This window comes from Salvelinus alpinus, chromosome 5, assembly GCF_045679555.1.
Source record: "Salvelinus alpinus chromosome 5, SLU_Salpinus.1, whole genome shotgun sequence".
Lineage (NCBI taxonomy): Eukaryota > Metazoa > Chordata > Actinopteri > Salmoniformes > Salmonidae > Salvelinus > Salvelinus alpinus.
Window position 1 is genome coordinate 22,308,756 of NC_092090.1, and position 24,971 is coordinate 22,333,726.

Here is a 24,971-nt window from a genome sequence, read left to right on the forward strand (position 1 = left end):
ATGCTCTCTCTATGGGCTGGCTGCCTAGCTAGCAAACGTAGCTACACACAATAATACCAAAGACAATGTCAGCATGTGAAGTAGCTAGTTAGTGCAATTTGTTTAGGCGATTTTACAGCTATCAATTTAGGAGTTTACAATCTCAGCATGTTCAACCTGCAGATCGATGTGCCTCACAGAGTTGAGTCAACGGCAGAGATACTTCTGAGGAGATGGGAAATTCCATTGGAATCACATTGTGTATGTCGCTCATGTATGTTGACTATGTACGTCAACGTGCCAAGCTGTGCATTCTGGGATAAGGAGAGCTCTCCTTCAAGGAGTGAATGGGAGTGAATTGGGTGCTAGCTCAAAAACACAATATGAGCATGAATTTGGTCAACATTAAAAATCTTTTCCAAAATGTGAGATAATTAACTTGATATCTGTAATAGTGTATAGCGTTGGAATCGTGACATTACTTAATTGCGTGGAAAATATGCACGTTTCTTGACTCATAACCTGACTTAGAGAAAGGAATGCGTTTAGCAACTGCGTGAGGCAGCATGGATAACGTCAACACGATTGGTCGACAGTCTGCTGGGTGGGGTGTAATACCATTCATTGCCCAAATTGGATTCCTATATAATTTCTCTAGTATCTCAGGCAACGGCGCCAAGCAATGCAACCTGGACTGAAGAGGCAGATAAATAGGAGAAATGTGCTAGACCCTCTGTTAAATTAAACATTTCTCGAGGTAGGAATATCGCAAAATTATATATCGCTAATTTGTCCTGGAATATTAACATTTAGTTGTTATTTTACCTGAAATCCACATGGTCCTCTACTCTGACAATTAATCCACACATAAACCGGTAAACCGAATCGTTTCTAGTCATCTCTCCTTCCAGGCTTTTTCTTCTTTGGACTTTATATGGCGATTGGCAACCAACTTTCATAATGACACCGTACCCAAACCGGTCGTGCACGTGCGCAAATTGATTTTGTCCCCCACACCAAATGCGAAAATGACACGCAGGTTGAAATATCAAAACAAACTCTGAACCAATTATATTCATTTTGGAACAGGTTCGAAAAGCATTAAACATTTATGGCAATTTAGCTAGCTAGTGTGCAGATGCTAGCTAATTTGTCCTATTTAGCTAGTGTTGATAAAACATGTTTACTGGAGAACTGAGACGAAGTAGAGACTCTGGACAGGGTGGATGAGGTTTAATTAAATGCAATTTATTCAGAGGTAAAGATATCTGAAATAGCGTGCACGGACCCTTTTCATCAAGCTCAAATGGAACTATCCGAAAGAAGCCCAGATAACAGAGTGCATATACATTTTATACAGTACAGAAAGTAGGTTGAGTCTGGAAGTTCTGGTCCTCTGGTTGGTTCTGATGAGTTGGGCGAGGTCTCCTTCAGGCCAGTATCACTGTCCCATTGGCTCTGAGTAGAGTTCTTTGTCTTCAGAAATGTTCAGCTAAAACAGGAGATTAGGTGTGTGCGTAGATGTTCCTATTTTGACATTTCTGTGTGTCTCTGTAAAATGTTCAGACTGAAGAGGAGTTTTTGTGTGTGCGAAGATGTTCCTGTCTTATCTGTGTTTATGAAAGGTTTACGTCAGCCCTCTGTCCTTGGGTATGTGTGTGTCTCAGTTTCTCGTGATATGCAGTACCAGGCACCACTTTTCTTATCAGTCTTTATGAAAAGGCCTGTGTCAGCCATCTGTCTCTGGGTGTGTGTGGGTCTCCGTATCTGCTATGAGTTTGTGAGAAACCCTGTTTGGAAAGAAGTTAGTTATAACAATGTATTAGCAAATATGCTTGTGTTATAATAAATGATATTTATTACACTAGCTTGCTGTTGATAGCTAATTTGTCCTGGGATATACAGTTGAAGTCGGAAGTTTATATACACTTAGGTTGGAGTCATTAAAACTAGTTTTTCAACCACTCCACAACTTTCTTGTTAACAAACTATAGTTTTGGCAAGTCGGTTAGGATATCTACTTTGTGCATGACACAAGTAATTTCTCCAATTGTTTACAGATTATTTCACTTAATTCACTGTATCACAATTCCAGTGGGTCAGAAGTTTACAGACACTAAGTTGACTGTGCCTTTAAACAGCTTGGAAAATTCCAGAAAATGATGTCATGGCTTTAGAAGCTTCTGAAGCTTCTGATAGGCTAATTGGAGGTGTACCTGTGGATGTATTTCAAGGCCTACCTTCAAACTCAGTGGCTCTTTGCCTGACATCATGGGAAAATCACAAGAAATCAGCCAAGACCTCAGAAAATAAATTGTAGACTTCCACAAGTCTGGTTCATCCTTGAGAGCAATTTCCAAACGCCTGAAGGTACCACGTTTATCTGTACAAACAATAGTACGCAAGTATAAACACCACGCAGCCGCCATACCGCTTAGGAAGGAGACGCGTTCTGTCTCCTAGAGATGAACATACTTTGGTGCGAAAATTGCAAATCAATCCCAGAACAACAGCAAAAGACCTTGTGAAGATGCTGGAGGAAACAGGTACAAAAGTATCTATATCCACAGTAAAACGAGTCCTATATCGACATAACCCGAAAGGCCGCTCAGCAAGGAAGAAGCCACTGCTCCAAAACCGCCATAAAAAAGCCAGACTACGGTTTGCAACTGCACATGAGGACAAAGATCATAATTTTTGGAGAAATGTCCTCTGGTCAGATGAAACAAAAATAGAACTGTTTGGCCATAATGACCATCGTTATGTTTGGAGGATAAAGGGGAGGTTTGCAAGCCGAAGAACACCATCCCAACTGTGAAGCACAGGGATGGCAGCATCATGTTGTGGGGGTGCTTTGCTGCAGGGGGGACTGGTGCACTTCACAAAATAGATGGCATCATGAGAAGGAAAATTATGTGGATATGTTGAAGCAACATCTCAAGACATCAGTCAGGAAGTTAAAGCTTGGTTGCAATTGGGTCTTCCAAATGGACAATGACCCTAAGCATTCTTCCAAATGTGTGGCAAAATGGCTTAAGGACCACAAAGTCAAGGTATTGGAGGGGCCATCACAAAGCCCTGACCTCAATCCTATAGAAAATGTGTGGGCAGAACTGAAAAAGCGTGTATGAGCAAGGAGGCCTACAAACCTGACTCCGTTACACCAGCTCTGTCAGGAGGAATGGGCCAAAATTGACCCAACTTATTGTGGGAAGCTTTTTTCCTACTGTGTTATTGACTTGTTTATTGTTTACTCCATGTGTAACTCTGTGTTGTTGTCTGTTCACACTGCTATGCTTTATCTTGGCCAGGTCGCAGTTGTAAATGAAAACTTGTTCTCAACTAGCCTACCTGGTTAAATAAAGGTGAATAAAAAAAATAAAAAAAATTAAAAAATGCAGACGCTCGTTAGCTCTCGCGCGCAGTGCAGGTGCAATGATTGAATAACATGTATATGTACATTTATTTTGCAACGCTCGCGCACTGCTCTTCTACAGATGCTGGTTCGAGACCCGTCCCGGCCGCAACCGGGAGACCCATGAGGCCCAGCGTCCTCCGAGTTAGGGGAGGGTTTGGCCGGCCGGGATGTCCTTGTCCCATCGCGCTGTAGCGACTCCTGTGGCGGGCTAGGTGCATGCACGCTGACACGCAGGTGTATGATGTTTCCTCTGACACAAAATGTTGTTTTGATTCCGGGCCGGGTTCGACACCTGATTCCGGGCCGAGTCCGACACCTGATTCCGGGCCGGGTCCGACACCTGATTCCGGGCCGGGTCCGACACCTGATTCCGGGCCGGGTCCGACACCTGATTCCGGGCCGATTCAATCAGTTCCGACCGCCAGGAAGAGGGCCGCTTCTAGGCCGATTCCTCATTGCTAGCTGGGGTGAGAGCGACTGTGCAACATTATACGTCATACGGGACACATTTCTGACTGCTTGAACGCCAATAACTCAGATACACATTAAAACATGAAATGACCCCAGGAACCGAAAAAAACATCACTCAGAGATGCACAAACACAATATAACATTCAAAAGGCCCTGGTTCTCATTAGCCTGACAAGTCACTAAATTCTTCCTCTGCTCTGTTGCTGGATACAGATATGGTATATATAATAGTCCATTGACTCCTGGGCCCTGTAAACTAACTCCATACCCTGGCTTTTTCTTTCTCTCTCTCTCTCCTACACCCAGACTGCTGTTATCTCAGGTCGTAAATTCCTGGAGGAGATTCTTCCTCATGGCCAGACAGTATAGAGAGAGAGTGAGTTTTCATAGAGAGAACAAGGGAACCTCTTCTCCAGCGTAGAACTTGAGGACTGAACAATGTACATGTTTTGGAGAAGGTGTACACGGTCGGGGAAGAATCCAGCTACGACCGGTCCATTTAGTTTAATGTTTGTGAAACTCATGAAAGACAATACAGCCATATTACCATAACCCTGTTTATACATGAGTCTCAGTTATGAGGGTTGCATCTAATTGTTCTATAAAATGAATGAGTAAAGATGAAACTATTTGTGAAATTATGTAATGTGATTTTAAACTGTTAAATGAAGGAAACTCCAATTCCCTTCTTAACTTCTTGAGTTATTCTTAACTTCTTGACGCTAGGGGTCAGATTTATTTTTATTTTTTAAATAACGTTCCCAAGGTAAACTGACTATTTCTCAGGTCCAGATCGTAGAATATGCATATAATTTACAGATTAGGATAGAAAACACTCCAAAGTTTCCAAAACTGTCAAAATATTGTCTGTGAGTATAACAAAACTGATTCTGCAGGCGAAAACCTGAGAAAATATAACCCAGAAGTGATTTCTTTTTTTTAATCTGTGTTTCCTGGCCAGTCTTTCTTCCATTTTAAAGGGGTATCAACCAGATTCCTTTTCCAATGGCTTCCTCAGGCTGTCACCAGGCTTTAGACATAGATTCAGGCTTTTATTTTGAAAAATGAACGAGATTTTTCAAAAGTAGTCAGGTGTCCTCTGAATAGTGCCTGCGCGCCAGAGGGGAGCTCTCCATTTTCCTTTTCTCTCTTATTGAATAGGTTACGGTCCGGTTGAAATATTATCGATTATGTTTGTTAAAAACAACCTGAGGATTGATTATAAAAAACATTTGACATGTTTCTACGACCATTACGGATACTTTTTGGAATTTTTGTCGAACGGAACGAGGCTGTAGTTTTCTCAACATAGCGCGCAACCCAAATGGCGTTTTTTTGTTATAAAAGTAATATTTATCGAACAAAAAGAACATTTGTTGTGTAACTGGGAGTCTCGTGAATGCAAACATCCAAAGATTATCAAAGGTAAGCGATTCATTTTATTGCTTTTCTGACTTTTGTGACCAAGCTAATATAAGGCTAACTGTTCTAGCATTGATTGATACACTCACAAAAGCTTAGATTGCTTTCGTTGCAAAGCATATTTTCAAAATCTGACACGATAGGTGGATTAACAACAAGCTAAGCTGTGTTTTGGTATATTTCACTTGTGATTGCATGATTATAAATATTTTTAGTAATATTTTTGTATCTGATACGTTTGGGAATTTTCTTCTGCCTTTCAGCACCGGAACGAGGCTGTGGTTTTCTCAACATAACGTGCAACCCAAATGGCGTTTTTTTGTTATAAAAGTAATATTTATCGAACAAAAATAACATTTATTGTGTAACTGGGAGTCTCGTGAGTGCAAACATCCAAAGATTATCAAAGGTAAGTGATTCATTTTATTGCTTTTAGAGATCACGACGACACACTGAGCGTAAATATATATATTTATTGCAATTATTCCCGAATGAGTGAGCGTTCATGTGCAAAGGATTAGTATTTCAATTGTTATAATTATCAACTTTGTAGTGTCTTATCTCAGTCGACCCCCACTTCCCTTTTGACCACCAAGCCGCGATACCGGTTTATCTCACTAGGGAAACTCTGCTGTCATTTCCTTGATGCATTTCTGTGATTATTTAGTTAATAAATAAATAAATGATTGAGACAATTGATGTATGGATGACTCATAGTGAAGACTGGGTTCTTGCAGATAACCAACAATTTACGACGTTTGGAATGAGACTAACGTGAGGTAAAAAATTATTCATTAATTAGAAGACTAATTGATCAGATATTAAAATATCTGAAAGTTATGTTAGGAAAATTATAACTTTGTAATCTGAATATTTTCCTTGGTGCCCCGACTTCCTAGTTAATTACATCTACCTGATTAGTTAATCACGTAATAATAATTACAGAGAATTGATTTGATAAATGAGCTGGTGAATTGGTGTTGAATGCTGAGCTGTAGTCAATGAACAACATTCTCACATAGGTATTCCTCTTATTTAGGTGGGTGAGGGCAGTGTGGAGCGCAATTTAGATTGCGTCGTCTATGGATCTGTTGGGGCGGTATGCAAATTGGAGTGGGTCTAGGGTGTCTGGGATAATGGAGTTGATGTGTGTCATAACCAGCCTCTCAAAGCACTTGATGATACATAAATCATATTAAAGAGAACTTATTAACTTGAATCAGCTTCATCATTGGGTGTGTGTGTGTGTGTGTGTGTGTGTGTGGGGTTGGGGGGGGGGGGGGTGCGGTAAGATTCTGATGTCCTAATATAATAATAGATGCCATTTAGCAGATGCTTTTATCTAAAGCCACTTACAGTCATTTTACATATGGGTGGACCCAGTAATCAAACCCACTACCCTGGTGTTACAAACACCATGCTACCTATAGGCCCCAAACTATATGCTCTGTAGAAAGGCTTGAATAAGTATCAGCAACAAGGTGAAATATGTTATTTTATTTTTCCCTGAACACAGAGATCCACAGAACACTTAAACCCAGTAGCTAAACAGCAATATAGATAATACAAATGGCACCCTATTCCCTACACAGTGCACTATGAGCCCTGGTCCAAAGTACTGTAGTACTCTATATAGAAAATAGGGTGCAATTTGGAACAAAGACCAAGTATCTGTAGAGCCAGTAATGCTGTTCCACTTTCCTGCCACTAGAGGTCACAGGTCTCCTCTGATATTGTGCTCTTGTCAAAGATAGTGTATTTCTGTACATAGGGAATAGGGTGCCATTTGGGACGATCTGAGCATGGGCTCCTCATGAAGTCACTGAGACAGAGGCCAGTCTGGAAAGACTGGATGTGTTTCATCCATGCTTCATTACTTGGTATTTATAACCCACACCACATGGGGGCTGTGTGTGTGTTTGTTTAGATGTGTGTGTGTGTGTGTGAGTGCACATCTAGAAGTGTGTGTGTTTATGCATATCTGTGTGTGTGTGTGTGTGTGTGTGTGCGTATCTGTGTGCGTGTGTGAGAGTGTGCAAGTGTGCATATGTGTGTGCGTGGATGTGCATGTGTGACCAGGCCATGTCCTGAGGTCCTATTCTTACCTCTGTCTCCACAGTCTAATAGTCATGAGGTCCTATTCTTACCTCTGTCTCCTCAGTCTCATTGTCTCTCACAGTTCAAGCCTCTCAAATCATTCATGTAATGTAGGATGCCTGAATCAGCTGGAGACTTGGAGGAGGGGAGGAGGACGAGGGAAGTGGAGGGGAGGGAAGGAGAGATAGGAGGGAAAAGAGGAGTGAAGAGAGGAGATGAGAGGGGAGGAGGGGGAGGGGAGAAGGGGGATTAAAGGATGGGAAAAGATGGGAAAGGAGAGGATGGGTGGAGGGGAGCAGGATGAGAGGTACGTAACAGGTCATAAAATGTAACTGAACAAAGCATCAAACTTCAAGCACTGATTTATAAGGAATCTTTAATAAAAGATAAACGTGTTACACCCTGGCAGAGAGGTTACAGACACAGACACATGATGGGCACACACACACATACTTTACGTCTTACTATACTTGTGAGGACTTTTTGGGGACCAACAAATAATTCATTATCCTATTTTCCTTAACCCTAAACCTAACCCTAATCCTTACCCTAACCTTAACCCTAACTTTAACCCTAATCCTTACCCTAACCTTAACCCTAACTTTAACCCTAACTCCTAACCTTAACCGTAACCCTTAACCTAACCCCTAACCCCAATTTTAACACTAACCCTTAACCTAACCCCTAACCCTAATTTTAACACTAACCCTTAATTAACCTAATCCCTAAACCTTAAAGGCATTTTTGCAAGTGAGGACCGGCAAAATTTCCTAACTTCCCTGAATTTTAGTTGGTTTACTATTCTTGTACTCACAAGTATAGTAAAATGTGTACAGACACACACACATACACACACACACAAAACACTGCTCTATAGGGAAAATGCAGAGAACACCATAGGGAGTTATCATCAAGGCCTTAACAGTCAGAGCTGCAAGATTCATTTAGGCCTCAATCCGTGGCGTGCTACACCGCAGGTCACTCACTATACAACCAACGATGCCGCTTTTAAAGGCCTTCGCCCGACATTCCCAGAGATCGTATTCATGGTTAACATCTTGTGGGCCTCCTTCTTTAAAAGATTGTTATAGTGCGTGGAGGATTTAATCCCAGCCTTAGTATTAGGCAGGAAATGGTGATGGTTGGCTGTGATTGGTTAATGATGTATACAGTATACAGAACTATACGGTCAGGAGCTTTTCCTGGTAATGCAGGTCACGTGGTCAGGAAAAACTCCAGGTCCTGATATAAGACATCATGATGCCCACACACAGTAATGATGAGAAAAGGAGAGAGAACAAACAGTGTATTTACAAAACATCATCATTCTTTTTGGCCTTGATTCAGAACAGTAAAGCTATAAGTACGAACACTACGGAATAAAGTACGTATAATGTTGCCATCACGTAATCAACACAGATTTTGGATTTCTTGAATGCCAAAGAGGGAAAAAACTCTTCTGATTCACAGGTCTCTCATGGGTCTTGTTGTTTTATGTGGGCTACGTTGCTATGTGAACGACCAGTCGCAGTCATAGCCTATCAGACGCTAAGCTGGTGATCCACCCCCCTTTCACACTCTCCTGTAGTGACTTCCTAGACATTATTAGGATATAATATGTCACTTAGCAGATGCTTTTATGCAAAGCCACTAACCGAACAATGTCCGTGAGTGAATATGTCTTTAATATGTGTGAATGATCCTTGTGGGAAGTGAACCAATTACCTTGGATTTGCTAGCGCCACACTCTTACCAACTTTGGGGATGGTGAGGGAGAGGGAGAGGGAGAGGGAGAGGGAGAAGGATGTAGAGAAAACACCTCACAGAACAGAGTTGTGACACCAGTTAAATATCTTAGAATTATACATACAGTTCATCAACGTCATGGAAACTCCATAGAAATAATGAGTGAAACAAGGAGAGGAAAGAAGAGGAGCAGAAGAATAAGGAGAGGAGCAGGAGAATAAGGAGAGAAACAAGGAGAGGAAAGTAGAGGAGCCAGGAGAATAAGGAGAGAAACAAGGAGAGGAAAGTAGAGGAGCCAGGAGAATAAGGAGAGAAACAAGGAGAGGAAAGAAGAGGAGCAGGAGAATAAGGAGAGAAACAAGGAGAGGAAAGTAGAGGAGCTGGAGAATAAGTAGAGAAACAAGGAGAGTAAAGAAGAGGAGCAGGAGAATAAGGAGAGAAACAAGGAGAGGAAAGAAGAGGAGCAGGAGAATAAGGAGAGAAACAAGGAGTCCAGGAAGCTCAGTAGAATAAAAGAGAGATCAGGGCAGGAGAGAAAAGAGAGGAAGTTGGAGATGTGGGAGGAGGAAGTGGGAGAACAGGAGGAGAGAGGAGGAAGTTGGAGAACAGGAGGAGAGAAAAGAGAGGAGGAAGTGGGAGAACAGGAGGAGAGAAAAGAGAGGAGGAAGTGGGAGAACAGGAGGAAAAATAAGGTTAAAGGTAGAACAGAACAGATCAGGAGCGGATTTAAAAAAAGAGAAGGAATGAGAAGAGGAGGGAAAGCAGATCCGTAGAGAGACCGGAGGAAGAGGAGGAGTGTGTCCCAATAATATCTCCTTCTTCCTGAAGTGTGCACTCATTTGCTACTCCAACTAATGTAAAAATATTGGATTAGTGTAGGTATGGGCTACAAGGAGGTTCCATATACCAATCATTTCCTTTCAAATCCATGAAGGGAAGTGAACAAGTGCACACTTCATGGGAATGGGGGGATTATTGAGCCGCAACCATGGAGATTGAGTAATAGGAAGGGAGGAGCAGGGTCAAATGTCAGGTCAAAGTTGAGAGGTGAGAGATCAGGGGTCAGAGGTTAAAGCGTTCCCTCGTCCAGCAGTTTGTTGATCCCGTTGCAGATCTTCCTCAGGTACAGTCTGTACTCCTCTCCGTCTCCGTACAGCTCGGCCAGGAACTCCCCGTGGGCAAAGTGGTTGAACACGTGGTCGATGCGAGTGTGCGACCGCAGGGTCAGGTGCTGCTCCACCAGCGCATGCAGAAGATCCCGGCATTCCAGCAGCAACTCTGACAGAATGCGGTGGTCGAACGTGTAGTCCACCTCGTAGAAACTGACCGCCGTCATGGCCGCCTGGTTCATCTTCTTCTTGAAGCGTTCGACCGTGTCCAGTTCGTCCGGGCTGAACTGGTGGTTGCGGTACAGGATGCCGATCTTCAGGGCGATCTTGATGACGTCTTTGACAATCTTGTGGGCCTCCTTCTTACTCTTGGTGAACTCCCGGCTGGCCTTGTACAGCTCGTCCAGGATCTCACTGCTGACGTCGTCCGTCAGGAGGTTGGCCACCGCCATGGTCGCCATCTTGGATAGGATCTTCTTCTGTGCCTGGAGGGCCAGGGAGCGAGAGTTGAAACACTCCTGGCCTGGAGGGGGGTGAGGGTGGAGAAGGAGGGGAGAGAGAGAGATGGGGAGGAGAGGATGGTGGGGGAGAGAGGGGAGGGGTTAGGGGGGAGAGAGGTGAGGAGAGGGGGGATGGTTAAAGGGGAGGTAGGAGGACGGAGGAGGAGAGAGGGGGGAGAGGGAGATAGGGGGAGAGATAGAGAGAGGTGTAGATGAAGGAGAGAGAGAGTTAGTGTTTATAGCTCCACAGCCCACCCAGTCAAACACACATTCCTCTCTGTCTCTCTGTTTAAAGCTCTTGTCAAAGAGAAGGACGAATCAGGACCAAACACACAGAGAAGATATGCTTTATACTAACCCTCCTTTTAAAGTCATACTGTAGGCATGCACTTCTTACAGTGAACACATACTATAAACTCAGAGTACAGGAGTCAAACTCATAACACTTTGTCACATAGGTCTACAGTTATACTGTGCTTGTCAGACCAGCAGCAATTATATCAGTAGCATTAAAGGGGAAGTCTAAAGAGGATCAGTTCCTGGATCAGTTCCTGGATCAGTTCCTGGATCAGTTCCTGGATCAGTAAAGGTTAAATGAAGTCAGTACAGTAAATTATCTGGAAAATCAAACCGTCTGAAACTTGCAGTGAAATGGCTGACACACACACATGCTCACACACACACACAGTACGACAGTCTGGATAGCTTTGCGTCATGCCTCTTCTCTAACGTAAAAAAAACAACTTCTCTGGCTACTTTCTCTCTTGTCAAACAACACTTATTTTACATAATCATTCCACTCCTTCATACTACAGTAAAACTACAGTGGTCTGACTGACTATTAGACGGAGGGGAAAGTGACTGACTGGTAGCCTGAAGGGGATAATGGCTGACTGGTAGACTGAGGGGGATAATGACTGACTGGTAGACTGAGAAGGATAATGACTGACTGTTAGACGGAGGGGAAAGTGACTGACTGGTAGCCTGAGGGGGATAATGACTGACTGTTAGACGGAGGGGAAAGTGACTGACTGGTAGACTGAGGGGGATAATGACTGACTGGTAGACTGAGGGGGATAATGACTGACTGGTAGACTGAGGGGGATAATGACTGACTGGTAAACTGAGGGGGATAGTGACTGACTGGTAGACTGAGGGGGATAATGACTGACTGGTAGACTGAAGGGGATAATGACTGACTGGTAGACTGAGGGGGATAATGACTGACTGGTAAACTGAGGGGGATAGTGACTGACTGGTAGACTGAGGGGGATAATGAGGGACTGGTAGACTGATGGGGATAATGACTGACTGGTAAACTGACGGGGATAGTGACTGACTGGTAGACTGAGGGGGATAGTGACTGACTGGTAGACTGAGGGGGGTAATGACTGAGTGGTAGACTAAGAGGGATAATGACTGACTGGTAGACTGAAGGGGATAATGACTGACTGGTAGACTGAGGGGGATAATGACTGACTGGTAAACTGAGGGGGATAGTGACTGACTGGTAGACTGAGGGGGATAATGACTGACTGGTAGACTGAGGGGGGTAGTGACTGACTGGTAGACTGAGGGGGATAATGACTGACTGGTAGACCGAGGTGGATAATGACTGACTGTAAACTGAGGGGGATAATGACTGACTGGTAGACTGAGGGGGATAGTGGCTGACTGGTAGACTGAGGGGGATAATGACTGACTGGTAGACTGAAGGGGATAATGACTGACTGGTAGACTGAGGGGGATAATGACTGACTGGTAAACTGAAGGGGATAATGACTGACTGGTAGACTGAGGGGGATAATGAGGGACTGGTAGACTGATAGGGATAATGACTGACTGGTAGACTGAAGGGGATAATGACTGACTGGTAGACTGAGGGGGATAATGACTGACTGGTAAACTGACGGGGATAGTGACTGACTGGTAGACTGAGGGGGATAGTGACTGACTGGTAGACTGAGGGGGGTAATGACTGACTGGTAGACTAAGAGGGATAATGACTGACTGGTAGACTGAAGGGGATAATGACTGACTGGTAGACTGAGGGGGATAATGACTGACTGGTAAACTGAGGGGGATAGTGACTGACTGGTAGACTGAGGGGGATAATGAGGGACTGGTTGACTGATGGGGATAATGACTGACTGGTAGACTGAGGGGATAATGAGGGACTGGTAGACTGAGGGGGATAATGACTGACTGGTAGACCGAGGTGGATAATGACTGACTGGTAGACTGAGGGGGATGGTGAGGGCCTTAGAGTTGGGTCAGGAGTTTCTCCTGGCCAGTTCACATGGACAACTCCTGTCCCTATGACTGAACAAATGAATTAATGAATAAACAAACGAATGAACGAAAGAATGAACAATAATAAATATCAGTGGTGTAAAGTACTTATTAAGTAAAAATACTTGAAAGTACTACTTAAGTCGTTTTTTGGGGTATCTGTACTTTACTTTAGTATTTATATTTTTGAGAACTTTTACTTTTACTTCACTACATTCCTAAAGAAAAGATTGTACTTTTTACTCCATACATTTTCCCTGACAACCCAAATTACTCGTTATATTTTGAATGCTTAGCAAGACAGGAAAATTGTGAAATTCACACACTTATCAAGAGAACACGTGGTCATCCCTACTCCCTAAGGTCTGGCGGCCTCACTAAAAACAAAGGCATCTTTTGTAAATAATGTCTGAGTGTTGGATTGTGCCCCTGGCTATCCATACATTTTAAAAACAAGAAAATGGTACCGTCTGCTTTGCTTAATATAAGGAATTTGAAATGGTTTGTACCTTTACTTTTGATACTTAAATATATTTGAGCAATTCCATTTACTTTTGATACCTAAGTAAATTTAAAACCAAATACATTTAGACTTTTTCTTAAGTAGTATTTTACTGGGTGACTTTCACTTTTACTTGAGTAAATTTCTATTAAGGTATTTATACTTTTACTCAAGTATGACAATTGGGTACTTTTTCCACCACTGATATATAGATAGATAGAAATGAATGAATGAAAGAATAAATAAATGAATACATAAATACATGAATAAATACATAAATAAACAAGTACATAAATGACCAAAAGCAAATCACATGTGTGTCACATGTATGAAGAACAGAAGCTATAGCTGGCTTGTAATGGAGAGGAAAACTAGAAACAGACATCTCTTCAGAGAAATGCCAGCAAGCTAACATATTGCATGTGTTTGAGTCTGAGTGCATCTGAGCCACACACCCACGCACACTCGCACGCACGCACAGATACACACACACACACACAGACACACACACACACCCACACACATGTATACAAACACACACACACAAACATACACAAACAAACACACACACACAAACACACACAAACAAACACACACACACACATGCGCACACTCGCACGCATGCACCGATACACACACACACACACACACGCATTCAAACACACAAACACACACACACAAACACACACACAAACACAAACACAAACACACACACATGTGAGGGGTGGGAGGCGTAGGCAGAGTACGGCTGTGAATGGGTTTTATTTTCATCCCACCCAGCACCAAATTACACACCACATATCAACCATTATGATTAAAGAGGCTTTTTTTCTTCTATGCTTCTTTCTAGTTTCCCTGAGTAGGAATTCAGTCTGGGGGAGGGGGAGAGAGAGACAGAGAGAGACAGAGAGAGAGAGAAAGACAGAGACAGAGACAGATAGAGACAGACAGAGACAGAGAGACAGAGAGAGACAGAGACATGGAGAGAGAGAGGCAGAGAGAGACAGAGAGAGACGTAGAAAGACAGAGAGACGTAGAGAGACAGAGAGAGATGTAGAGAGACAGAGAGAGCAGAGTCTACACCTTCACTATGGTGAATCACTAAAACAATACAGAAATACACTATGGAAAAAGAAGGAACAGCACGTCAGATATCAGCTCAATGTAATTGAAGAATCCATAGACTCTAACCACTTCTGGGAAAATTGGAACACACTAAACAAACAACAAAACGAAGAGTTATCTATCCAAAATGGAGATGTATGGGTAAACCACTTTGCCAATCTTTTTGGCTCTATAACAAAGAACAAACAGCAAAAACATATACATGATCAAATACAAATCTTAGAATCAACTATTAAAGACTACCAGAACCCACTGGATTCTCCAATTACCTTGAATGAGCTACAGGACAAAATAAAAACCCTCCAACCCAAAAAGGCATGTGGTGTTGATGGTATCCTTAATGAAATGATCAAATATACAGACAACAAATTCCAAATGATTATACTAAAACTCTTTAACATCATCCTTAGTGGAGACAAATTTGACCCCAATAACTACCGTGGGATATGCGTCAACAGCAACCTTGGGAAAATCCTCTGCATTATCATTAACAACAGACTCGTACATTTCCTTAGTGAAAACAATGTACTGAGCAAATGTCAAATTGTCTTCTTACCAAATTACTGTACGACAGACTACGTATTCACCCTGCACACCCTAATTGACAAACAAACAAACCAAAACAAAGGCAAAGTCTTCTCATGCTTTGTTGATTTCAAAAAAGCCTTCGACTCATTTTGACATGAGGGTCTGCTATACAAATTGATGGAAAGTGGTGTTGGGGGAAAAACATATGACATTATAAAATCCATGTACACAAACAACAAGTGTGCGGTTAAAATAGGCAAAAAACACACACATTTCTTCCCACAGGACCGTGGGGTGAGACAGGGATGCAGCTTAAGCCCCACCTTCTTCAACATATATATCAACGAATTGGCGAGGGCAGTAGAACACTCTGCAGCACCCGGCCTCACCCTACTAGAATCTGAAGTCAAATGTCTACTATTTGCTGATGATCTGGTGTTTCTGTCACCAACCAAGGAGGGCCTAGAGCAGAACCTAGATCTTTTACACAGATTCTGCCAGACCTGGGCCCTGACAGTAAATCTCAGTAAGACCAAAATAATGGTGTTCCAAAAAAGGTCCAGTTGCCAGGACCACAAATACAAATTCCATCTAGACAATGTTGCCCTAGAGCACACAACAAACTATACCTACCTTGGCCTAAACATCACCACAGGTAACTTCCACAAAGCTGTGAACGATCTGAGAGACAAGGCAAGAAGGGCCTTCTATGCCATCAAAAGGAATATAAAATTTGACATACCAATTAGGATCTGGTTAAAAATACTTAAATCAGTTATAGAACCCATTGCCCTTTATGGTTGGGAGGTCTGGGGTCTGCTCACCAACCAAGAATTCCTGCCAAATGTATGACCATTTTAGAGACACATATTTCCCTCAGATTACACAGACCCACAAAGAATTCGAAAACAAATTACATTTTGATAAACTCCCATATCTATTGGGTGAAATACCACACTGTGCAATCACAGCAGCAAGATTTGTGACCTGTTGCCACAAGAAAAGGGCAACCGGTGAATCATTTTTTTCTTCCAAGATGCCGTAGCAGTCGGACGTGTGTTTTTGTCTTGTCCCTTCCTGTCACTTGTAAACATTGTTTTTACAAAAAAAAAATCCCGTATATATATTTAATATTTTAATATCACTTTCTATCTACGAACTGAATATACTCTCCTGCAACCCGCCTCACCCAATGCGGTACGGATCTGCTATTTTTATACTTAAGAACTCATCAACTCATCAAAAGCTAGCCAGATAACTGGCTTCCAGCTAACTGGCTACTAGTTAGCCATGGCCCGCTAGCTGTCTAAAGTACATCGGACTGTTAGCTTAACAGGCCCATCGGACAAATTCTTTGGCCACTATACCCACCATACGGAGCCCTGCTGATCCGTCATCTGAACCGTCGCCTGAACCGGGACCACAACAGATGCTAGCCAGCTAACTAGCTACTAGCTAGTAGTCAGCTAGCGGTCATCAGCCACCTCTAGCACGGACAACTCTCGCCAGTCTGCACAGCGCGACTCAATCCAGAGCAATTGTGATTTCTTTTTCTCCATATCTCCGGATTCCTACCGCAAGCTCTGAACCTTTTATTTATTTATTTATTTTCTTCACCTGGATCACCGCAGCTAGCTAGCTGCTATTCGAGTGGCCACTCCTGGCTAACGTCACTGTCCCGAAGCAATAACCAATTAGCCTGAAGCTAGCCTTGCTAGGCCCATCTCCCGGCTAGCCAAAGAGGTCCATCAGCCACTACTTGGGCTATAATATCTATTTTTGCCAACTGGCTTGGACCCCCGCCGACTCATCATGACTGGACCATCGACGTGATTCGCCCGATGGGGTTTTTCTCAACTGGCTCCGCCGTCGCTTCGTCCCCTGAAATCCCATCCGGTAGCATGCTAGCCGGGGCCTGCTAGCTGTCCAGAGCACATCGGACTGTTAGCTTAAGAGGCCCACCGGACAAATTCTTTGGCCACTATACCTATTCTGCCAATTGGCCTGGTTTACCACACGGAGCCCTGCTGATCCATCTGCCGATGTAATAGCCAGAGAGGGCCACAACAGACTTTCTTCCGTCGCAACGTCCCTCCAAGGCCCTTCTGTTAGCTTGCTAGCCCCGGCCCGCAAGCTGCCTGAAGCCACTCACTGGACTTCTATGATCACTCGCCTACGCATGCCTCTCGCTAACGTCAATATGCCTTGTCCATTGCTGTTTTGGTTAGTATTTATTGCCTTATTTCACTGTAGAGCCTCTAGCCCTGCTCAATATGCCTTATTTAACACATTAGTTCCACCTACCACACATGCAGTGACCTCACCGGGTTTAAATTATATTTCTAGGGACAATATCTCTTTCATCGTCACTCTAGGCACAGGTTTACCCTCACTGTATCCATATCCTACCATTCCTTTGTCTGTACATTATGCCTTGAATCTATTCTACCGTGCCCAGAAATCTGCCCCTGTTTTGAAATTCTCTTTGTTCTGAACGTACTAGACGACCAGTCATTTTAGCCTTTAGCCGTACCCTTATCCTACTCCTCCTCTGTTCCTCTGCTGATGTGGAGGTTAATCCAGGCCCTGCAGTGCCTAGCGCCACTCCCATTCCCCAGGCGCTATAATTTGCTGACTTCTGTAACCGTAAAAGCCTTGGTTTCATGCATGTTAACATTAGAAGCCTCCTCCCTAAGTTTGTTTTAATCACTGCCCTAGCACACTCTGCCAACCCGGATGTCCTAGCCGTGTCTGAATCCTAGCTCAGGAAGACCACCAAAAACCCAGAAATGTCCATCCCTAACTACAACATTTTCCGACAAGATAGAACTGCCAAAGGGGGCGGTGTTGCAATCTACTGCAGAGATAGCCTGCAGAGTTCTGTCTTACTATCCAGGTCTGTACCCAAACAATTTGAGCTTCTACTTTTCAAAATGCACCTTTCCAGAAACAAGTCTCTCACCATTGCCGCTTGCTATAGACCACCTTCTGCCCCCAGCTGTTCCCTGGACACCATATGTGAACTGATTGCCCCCCATCTATCAGCAAGTGCTGCTAGGTGACCTAAACTGGGACATGCTTAACACCCCAGCCATGCTACAATCTAAGCTTGATGCCCTCAATCTCTTACAAACTATCAATGAACCCACCAGGTACAACCCCAAATTCGTAAACACGGGCACCCTCATAGATATCATCCTAACCAACTTGCCCTCCAAATACACCTCTGCTGTTATTAACCAAGATCTCAGCGATCCCTGCCTCATTGCCTGCATCTGTAACGGGTCTGCAGTCAAGCGACCACCCCTCATCACTATCAAACGCTCCCTAAAACACTTCAGCGAGCAGGCCTTCCTCACCATCTTAAATAAGCATGCCCCTTTCAAAAAATGTAGAACCAGGAACAGATATAGCCCTTGGTTCTCTCCAGACCTGACTGCCCTTGACCAGCACAAAAAACATCCTGTGGCGTTCTGCATTAGCATCGAATAGCCCCCGTGATATGCAACTTTTCAGGGAAGTCAGGAACAAATATACACAGGCAGTTAAGAAAAGCTAAGGCTAACTCAAAAAAGTTCTGGGGCACTGTAAAGTCCATGGAGAATAAGAGCACCTCCTCCCAGCTGCCCACTGCACTGAGGCTAGGAAACACTGTCACCACCGATAAATCCACTATAACTGAGAATTTCAATAAGCATTTTTCTACGACTGGCCATGCTTTCCACCTGGCTAACCCTACCCCGGTCAACAGCCCTGCACTCCCAACAGCAACTCGCCCAAGCCCCCACCATTTCTCCTTCACCCAAATCTAGATAGCCGATGTTCTTAAAGAACTGCAAAACCTGGACCCTTACAAATCAGCCGGGCTAGACAATCTGGACCCTCTCTATTTAAAATGATATGCTGGAATTGTTGCAACCCCTATTACTATTACTAATACTCTCTTTCGTATTCCCAAAGATTGGAAAGCTGCCGTGGTCATCCCCCTCTTCAAAGGGGGAGACACTCTAGACCTGAATTGCTACAGACCTATATCTATCCTACCCTGCCTTTATAAGGTCTTCGAAAGCCAAGTCAACAAACAGATTACCGACCACTTCGAATCCCACCGTACCTTCTCCGCTATGCAATCTGATTTCAGAGCTTGGGTGCACCTCGGGGTGGGTGCACCTCAGCCATGCTCAAGGTCCTAAATGATATCATAACCGTCATCGATAAGAGACGTTACTGTGCAGCCGTATTCATCGACCTGGCCAAGGCTTTCGACTCTATCAATCACTACATTCTTATTGGCAGACTCAACAGCCTTGGTTTCTCAAATGATTGCCTCACCTGGTTCACCAACCACTTCTCTGATAGAGTTCAGTGTGTCAAATCGGAGGGCCTGTTGTCCGGACCTCTTGCAGTCTCTATGGGGTGCCACAGGGTTCAATTCTCGGGCCGACTCTCTTCTCTGTATACACCAATGATGTCGCTCTCGCTGCTGGTGATTCTCTGAACCACCTCTACGCAGACGACACCATTCTGTATACTTCTGGCCCTTCTTTGGACACTGAGTAACTAACCCTCAGACGAGCTTCAATGCCATACAACTCTCCTTCCGTGGCCTCCAACTGCTCTTAAATGCAAGTAAAACTAAGTGCATGATCTTCAACCAATCACTGCCCGCACCTGCCCGCTCGTCCAGCATCACTACTCTGGACGGTTCTGACTTAGAATATGTGGACAACTACAAATACCTAGGTGTCTGGCTAGACTGTAAACTCTCCTTCCAGACTCACTTTAAGCATCTCCAATCCAAAATGTAATCTAGAATCGGCTTCCTATTTCACAACAAAGCATCCTTCACTCATGCAGCCAAACATACACTCGTAAAACTGACCATCCTACCGATCCTCGACTTCGGCGATGTCATCTATAGAATAGCCTCTAACACTCTACTCAACAAATTGGATGCAGTTTATCACAGTGCCATCCGTTTTGTCACCAAAGCCCAATATATTACCCACCACTGCGACCTGTACACTCTCGTTGGCTGGCCATCGCTTCACACTCGTCGCCAAACCCACTGGCTCCAGGTCATCTACAAGTCTCTGCTAGGTAAAGCCCCGCCTTATCTCAGCTCACTGGTCACCATAGCAGCACCCACCCGTAGCACGCGCTCCAGCAGGTATATCTCACTGGTCACCCCCAAAGCCAATTCCTCCTTTGGCCGCCTCTCCTTCCAGTTCTCTGCTGCCAATGACTGGAACAAACTGTAACAATCTCTGAAGCTGGAGACTCTTACCTCCATCACTAGCTTTAAGCACCAGCTGTCAGAGCAGCTCACAGATCACTGCAACTGTACATAGCCCATCTGTAAATAGCCCATCCAATCTACCTCATCCCCATACTGTATTTATTTATTTATCTTGCTCCTTTGCACCCCAGTATCTCTACTTGCACATTCATCTTCCGTACATCCTACCATTCCAGTGTTTAATTGCTATATTGTAGTTACTTCAACACCATGGCCTATTTATTACCTTACCTCTCTTATCCTACCTCATTTGCACATGCTGTATATAGATTTTTTTTTGTATGTTTGTTTATTCCATGTGTAACTCTGTGTTGTTGTGTGTGTGACAAACTGCTTTGCTTTATCTTGGCCAGGTCGCAGTTGCAAATGAGAACTTGTTCTCAACTAGCCTACCTGATTAAATAAAGGTGAAATAAAAAAATAAACACCATTGTAAATACAACCCATATTTATGTTTATTTATTTACCCTTTTGTATTTTAATTGTTTGCACATCATTACAACACTGTATATAGACATATGACATTTTAAATCACTTTGTTCTTTTGGAACTTTTGTGATTGTAATGTTTACTGTTCATTTTATTGTTTATTTCACTTTGGTTATTATCTATTTCACTTGCTTTGGCAATGTAAACATATGTTTCAAATACCAATAAAGCCCCTTGAATTGAATTGAATTGAAAGGGGAGAGAGAGGGAGAGTGCGAGAGAGGGAGAGAGAGAAAAAGGATGGTAAGAAGTGGGAGATACACATGAGTACACATGAGTGAAGAGAGTGTAATAAGGAATTGGTGTGTGTGTGTTTGTGTGTGTCCTCTCAGACCTGTAGCTAATGCAGGCATGGTGGCACAGAGTCCTCACCTCTCTTGTGCTTCTCATAAGTAACTTGATCTTACAAGCCCAGGTCGATATTTCACATTTATCCAACATCCGCAAACCTCTCATCTCCACGTCTGTTGGTATGATGGTTCTCTGGAAAGCAGAGAGAGAGAGAGAGAAGCCTCTCCTGACCTGAAGTAACACTGTAGCCTTGGCACACAGACACAGACAGTATACAGTATACAATACAATCCACTCTTATTGTCCCCAAGAGGAAAGTTGTGTTGGACATACCACACACTGATTACTACCTACACTCTGCTTGTTTTGAAAGATGTGTGTAGTTACAGCAGCTATACAGTTGCCATTACAAGTTAAATTTCACATTCAAAGTGTAGCTTTTACCATCACGTATGTCTTGGTACATGGTGCAAACATCTGAAGACTATTTCAGTGAGTAGGGCTTTTTTATTTTCCAGTCTACATGGTGAATCCTCTCAGTGGGCCTTTCTCTCTTCCCACGTTCTCTCCTCTTTTCCCTTCCCTCTTTCTCCTCCTCTCTTTCACTTTTTGTTCATTCTTTCTCAATCTATTGTGCAGCTGTCTGAAGTACTGAGATTTTAGGACAAGAGTGCGCTCACACACATACACACAGACACACGATAGCTGTCAATCAAAATGCGCTAAAGTAAAACCAAAACTAACCTTGACAGTTAAGTTTAGGTATTAAATACGATTGGTTAAGGTAAAGGGTTAAGGGTTAAGATAGGGTTAACCAAAATTACAAAACAAGTGTTTAGCACAGGGCTTGAATACACTATCCTCGTAGCAGTACTGTAGCTCATGGTTTAAGCCTGTCCTCAACCCCAACCTCAACCCCAACAACATCCCCAACCCCAACAATATCCTCAACCACAACAACATTCCCAACCACAACAACATCCCCAACCTCAACCCCAACCCCAATCTCATCCCCAACAACAACAACATCCCCTACCCCAACAACATCCCCAACCCCAACCCCAACAACATCCCCAACCCCAACCCCAACAACATCCCCAACCTCAACCCCAACCCCAATCTCATCCCCAACAACATCTTCAACCCCAACAACATCCCCAACCCCACAATATCTCCAACCCCAACCCCAACAACATCCCCAACCCCAACAACAGCCCCAACCCCAACAACAGCCATGACCCCAACCCCAACAACATCCCCAACCCCAACAACATCTCCAACCCCAACAACATCCCCAACCCCAACAATGTCTACAACCCCAACCCCAACAACATCCCCAACCCCAACAACATCCCCATCCCAAACAACATCCTCAACCCCAACCCCAACAACATCCCCATCCCAAACAACATCCTCAACCCCAACCCCAACAACATCCCCAACCTCAACCCCAACCCCAATCTCATCCCCAACAACATCCTCAACCCCAATAACATCCTCAACCCCAATAACATCCTCAACCCCAACAACATCTCCAACCCCAACCCCAACCCCAACAACATCTCCAACCCCAACCCCAACAACATCCCCAACCTCAACCCCAACCCCAATCTCATCCCCAATAACATCCTCAACCCCAACAACATCTCCAACCCCAACCCCAACCCCAACAACATCCTCAACCCTAACAACATCCCCAACCCCAAACCCAACAACATCTCCAACCCCAACCCCAACCCCAACAACATCCTCAACCCTAACAACATCCCCAACCCCAAACCCAACAACATCCCCAACACCCTAGCTCCTCACGAGCATACTAGATGTTAATAAGTGATTGCATTGCCCCTAGTGGCCATTAGGAAATTGCAATTAAAATAAAATGACACCCCATGCCATAATTTCACAATTTCATATACGTCAACATATGCCATAATTCACTAGAGTTTGGCCTGAAATTAGATCAAGCTAAATATATCCATCCAACTAAATTAGGTTTTAATCTTATATGTTATATGTGACAACAACATTTTCTAGGTCAAAGTTTAGTACATGAACTGTCAACCAGCATTGAGGAGGTGTTAGCTGTGTTAGCAGGTTTGGCCAGAGACTATATAGCCTGTTTATAGCTATGTTAGCTGGCTAGCAGGGACTAGATAGCCTGTCTATAGCTATGTTAGCAGGTCTAGCCAGAGACTAGATAGCCTGTCTATAGCTATGTTAGCTGGCTAGCAGAGATAATATGTCTTTGTTCCAACTGCTGGTTTCAGAACGCTGAGTCAACACCTTCTGCTGCGTTACATCAGAACACACATCCCCGGAACCCTGCCAGGCCCGGAATGCTGAGCTCCGGCTCAGGAATGTGGCGGTGGAATGGGACGTACGGTTTGTTTTGGGAAGGTTCCCAAGTCATCAGAGGATGGAGTTATTAGAAACAGCAGCTAAGACAAACTAGACTGATACTGAATACAGCCCCCAGGCTGGGTGGACTAATTACACACACGACTGCACTCTCTCTGTGTGAGTCTGTGTGTTCTAGGTTTCTGTCATGCACCATTAATAGTAACAGAAACATGATCATACTTATCAAGGTCCCTTTAGGAAAAAATGCTGTTTGACCAGATACAATGCTATTTGACATTAAACAAATTGACAACAGACTTTCAGCACAGTTATAACAAAGGACATTCAACATGCACAGCACTTACACAAATTACTGATGATTGGCTGAGAGAAATGTATGATACAAATATGGTGTGAGTTTCTTTGTTAGACTTCAATGTAGCTTTTGATATTATTGATCACAGTCTACTGCTGGAAAAACATGTGTTATGGCTTTACACCCCCTGCTATATTGTATAGAAAGTAACAGAACACAGAGGGTGTTCTTTAATGGAAGCCTCTCCAACATAATCCAGGTAGAATCAGGAATTTCCCAGGGCAGCTGTCTAGGCCCCTTACTTTTTTCAATTTGAGTAAAGCCAGTGTGTCTCTGTATGCAGATGACTCAACACTTTACACGTCAGCTACTACAGCGAGTGAAATTACTGCAACACTTAACAAAGAGCTGCAGTCAGTTTCAGAATTGGTGGCAAGAAATAAGTTAGTCCTAAATATTTCAAAAACTAGAAGCATTGTATTTTGGACAAATCATTCATTAAATTATAAACCTCAACCAAATGTTGTACTGAATGTGACTGAACTGATTGGAGTAACCCTGGATTGTAAACTGTCATGGTCAAAACATATTGATGCAGTCGTAGCTAAGATGGGGAGAAGTCTGTCCGTAATAAAGCGCTGCTCTGCATTCTTAACAACACTATCAACAAGGTAGGTCCTACAGGCCCTAGTGTTGTCACACCTGGACTACTGTTCAGTCGTGTGGTCAGGTGCCACAAAGAGGGACTTAGGAAAATCACAATTGGATCAGAACAGGGCAGCACGGCTGGCCCTTAAATGTACGCGAAGAGCTAACATTGATCATATGTATGTCAATCTCTCCTGGCACAAAGTGGAGGAGAGATTGACTTCATCACTACTTGTTTTTGTAAGAAATATTGACATGCTGAATGTACCGAGCTGTCTGTTTAAACTACTAGCACGACTGAGAACACACAGCTCGGACACCAATGCATACCCCACAAGACATGCCACCAGAAGTTTCTTCACAGTCCCCAAGTCCAGAACAGACTATGGGAGGCGC

At 43.6% G+C, this 24,971-nt stretch overlaps 1 protein-coding gene and 1 long non-coding RNA gene across 3 annotated transcripts in view; both read right to left on the reverse strand.

The window, feature by feature from the left end:
* Positions 1-7,744: 7,744 nt before the first annotated feature.
* LOC139575743 (uncharacterized) lies at positions 7,745-9,522 on the reverse strand. Its single transcript, XR_011674997.1, has 2 exons — positions 8,106-9,522; positions 7,745-8,064 (listed from the first exon to the last, which is right to left on the reverse strand). It is a non-coding gene; the product is annotated as an uncharacterized lncRNA (long non-coding RNA).
* A 168-nt stretch (positions 9,523-9,690) lies between these two features.
* tnfaip8l3 (tumor necrosis factor, alpha-induced protein 8-like 3) overlaps positions 9,691-24,971 on the reverse strand; it is a 45,105-nt gene continuing 29,824 nt past the window's right edge. The window contains exons 2-3 of one of the 2 annotated variants that reach the window (XM_071400991.1): positions 21,350-21,460; positions 9,691-10,765 (exon numbers count right to left, since the gene is read on the reverse strand). In XM_071400991.1, the coding sequence (XP_071257092.1) occupies positions 10,203-10,703 (501 nt within the window). In that variant the 5' untranslated portion in view covers positions 10,704-10,765; positions 21,350-21,460 and the 3' untranslated portion in view covers positions 9,691-10,202. The remainder of the gene's footprint in view (positions 10,766-21,349; positions 21,461-24,971) is intronic. The other variant, XM_071400990.1, reaches the window with a different exon arrangement.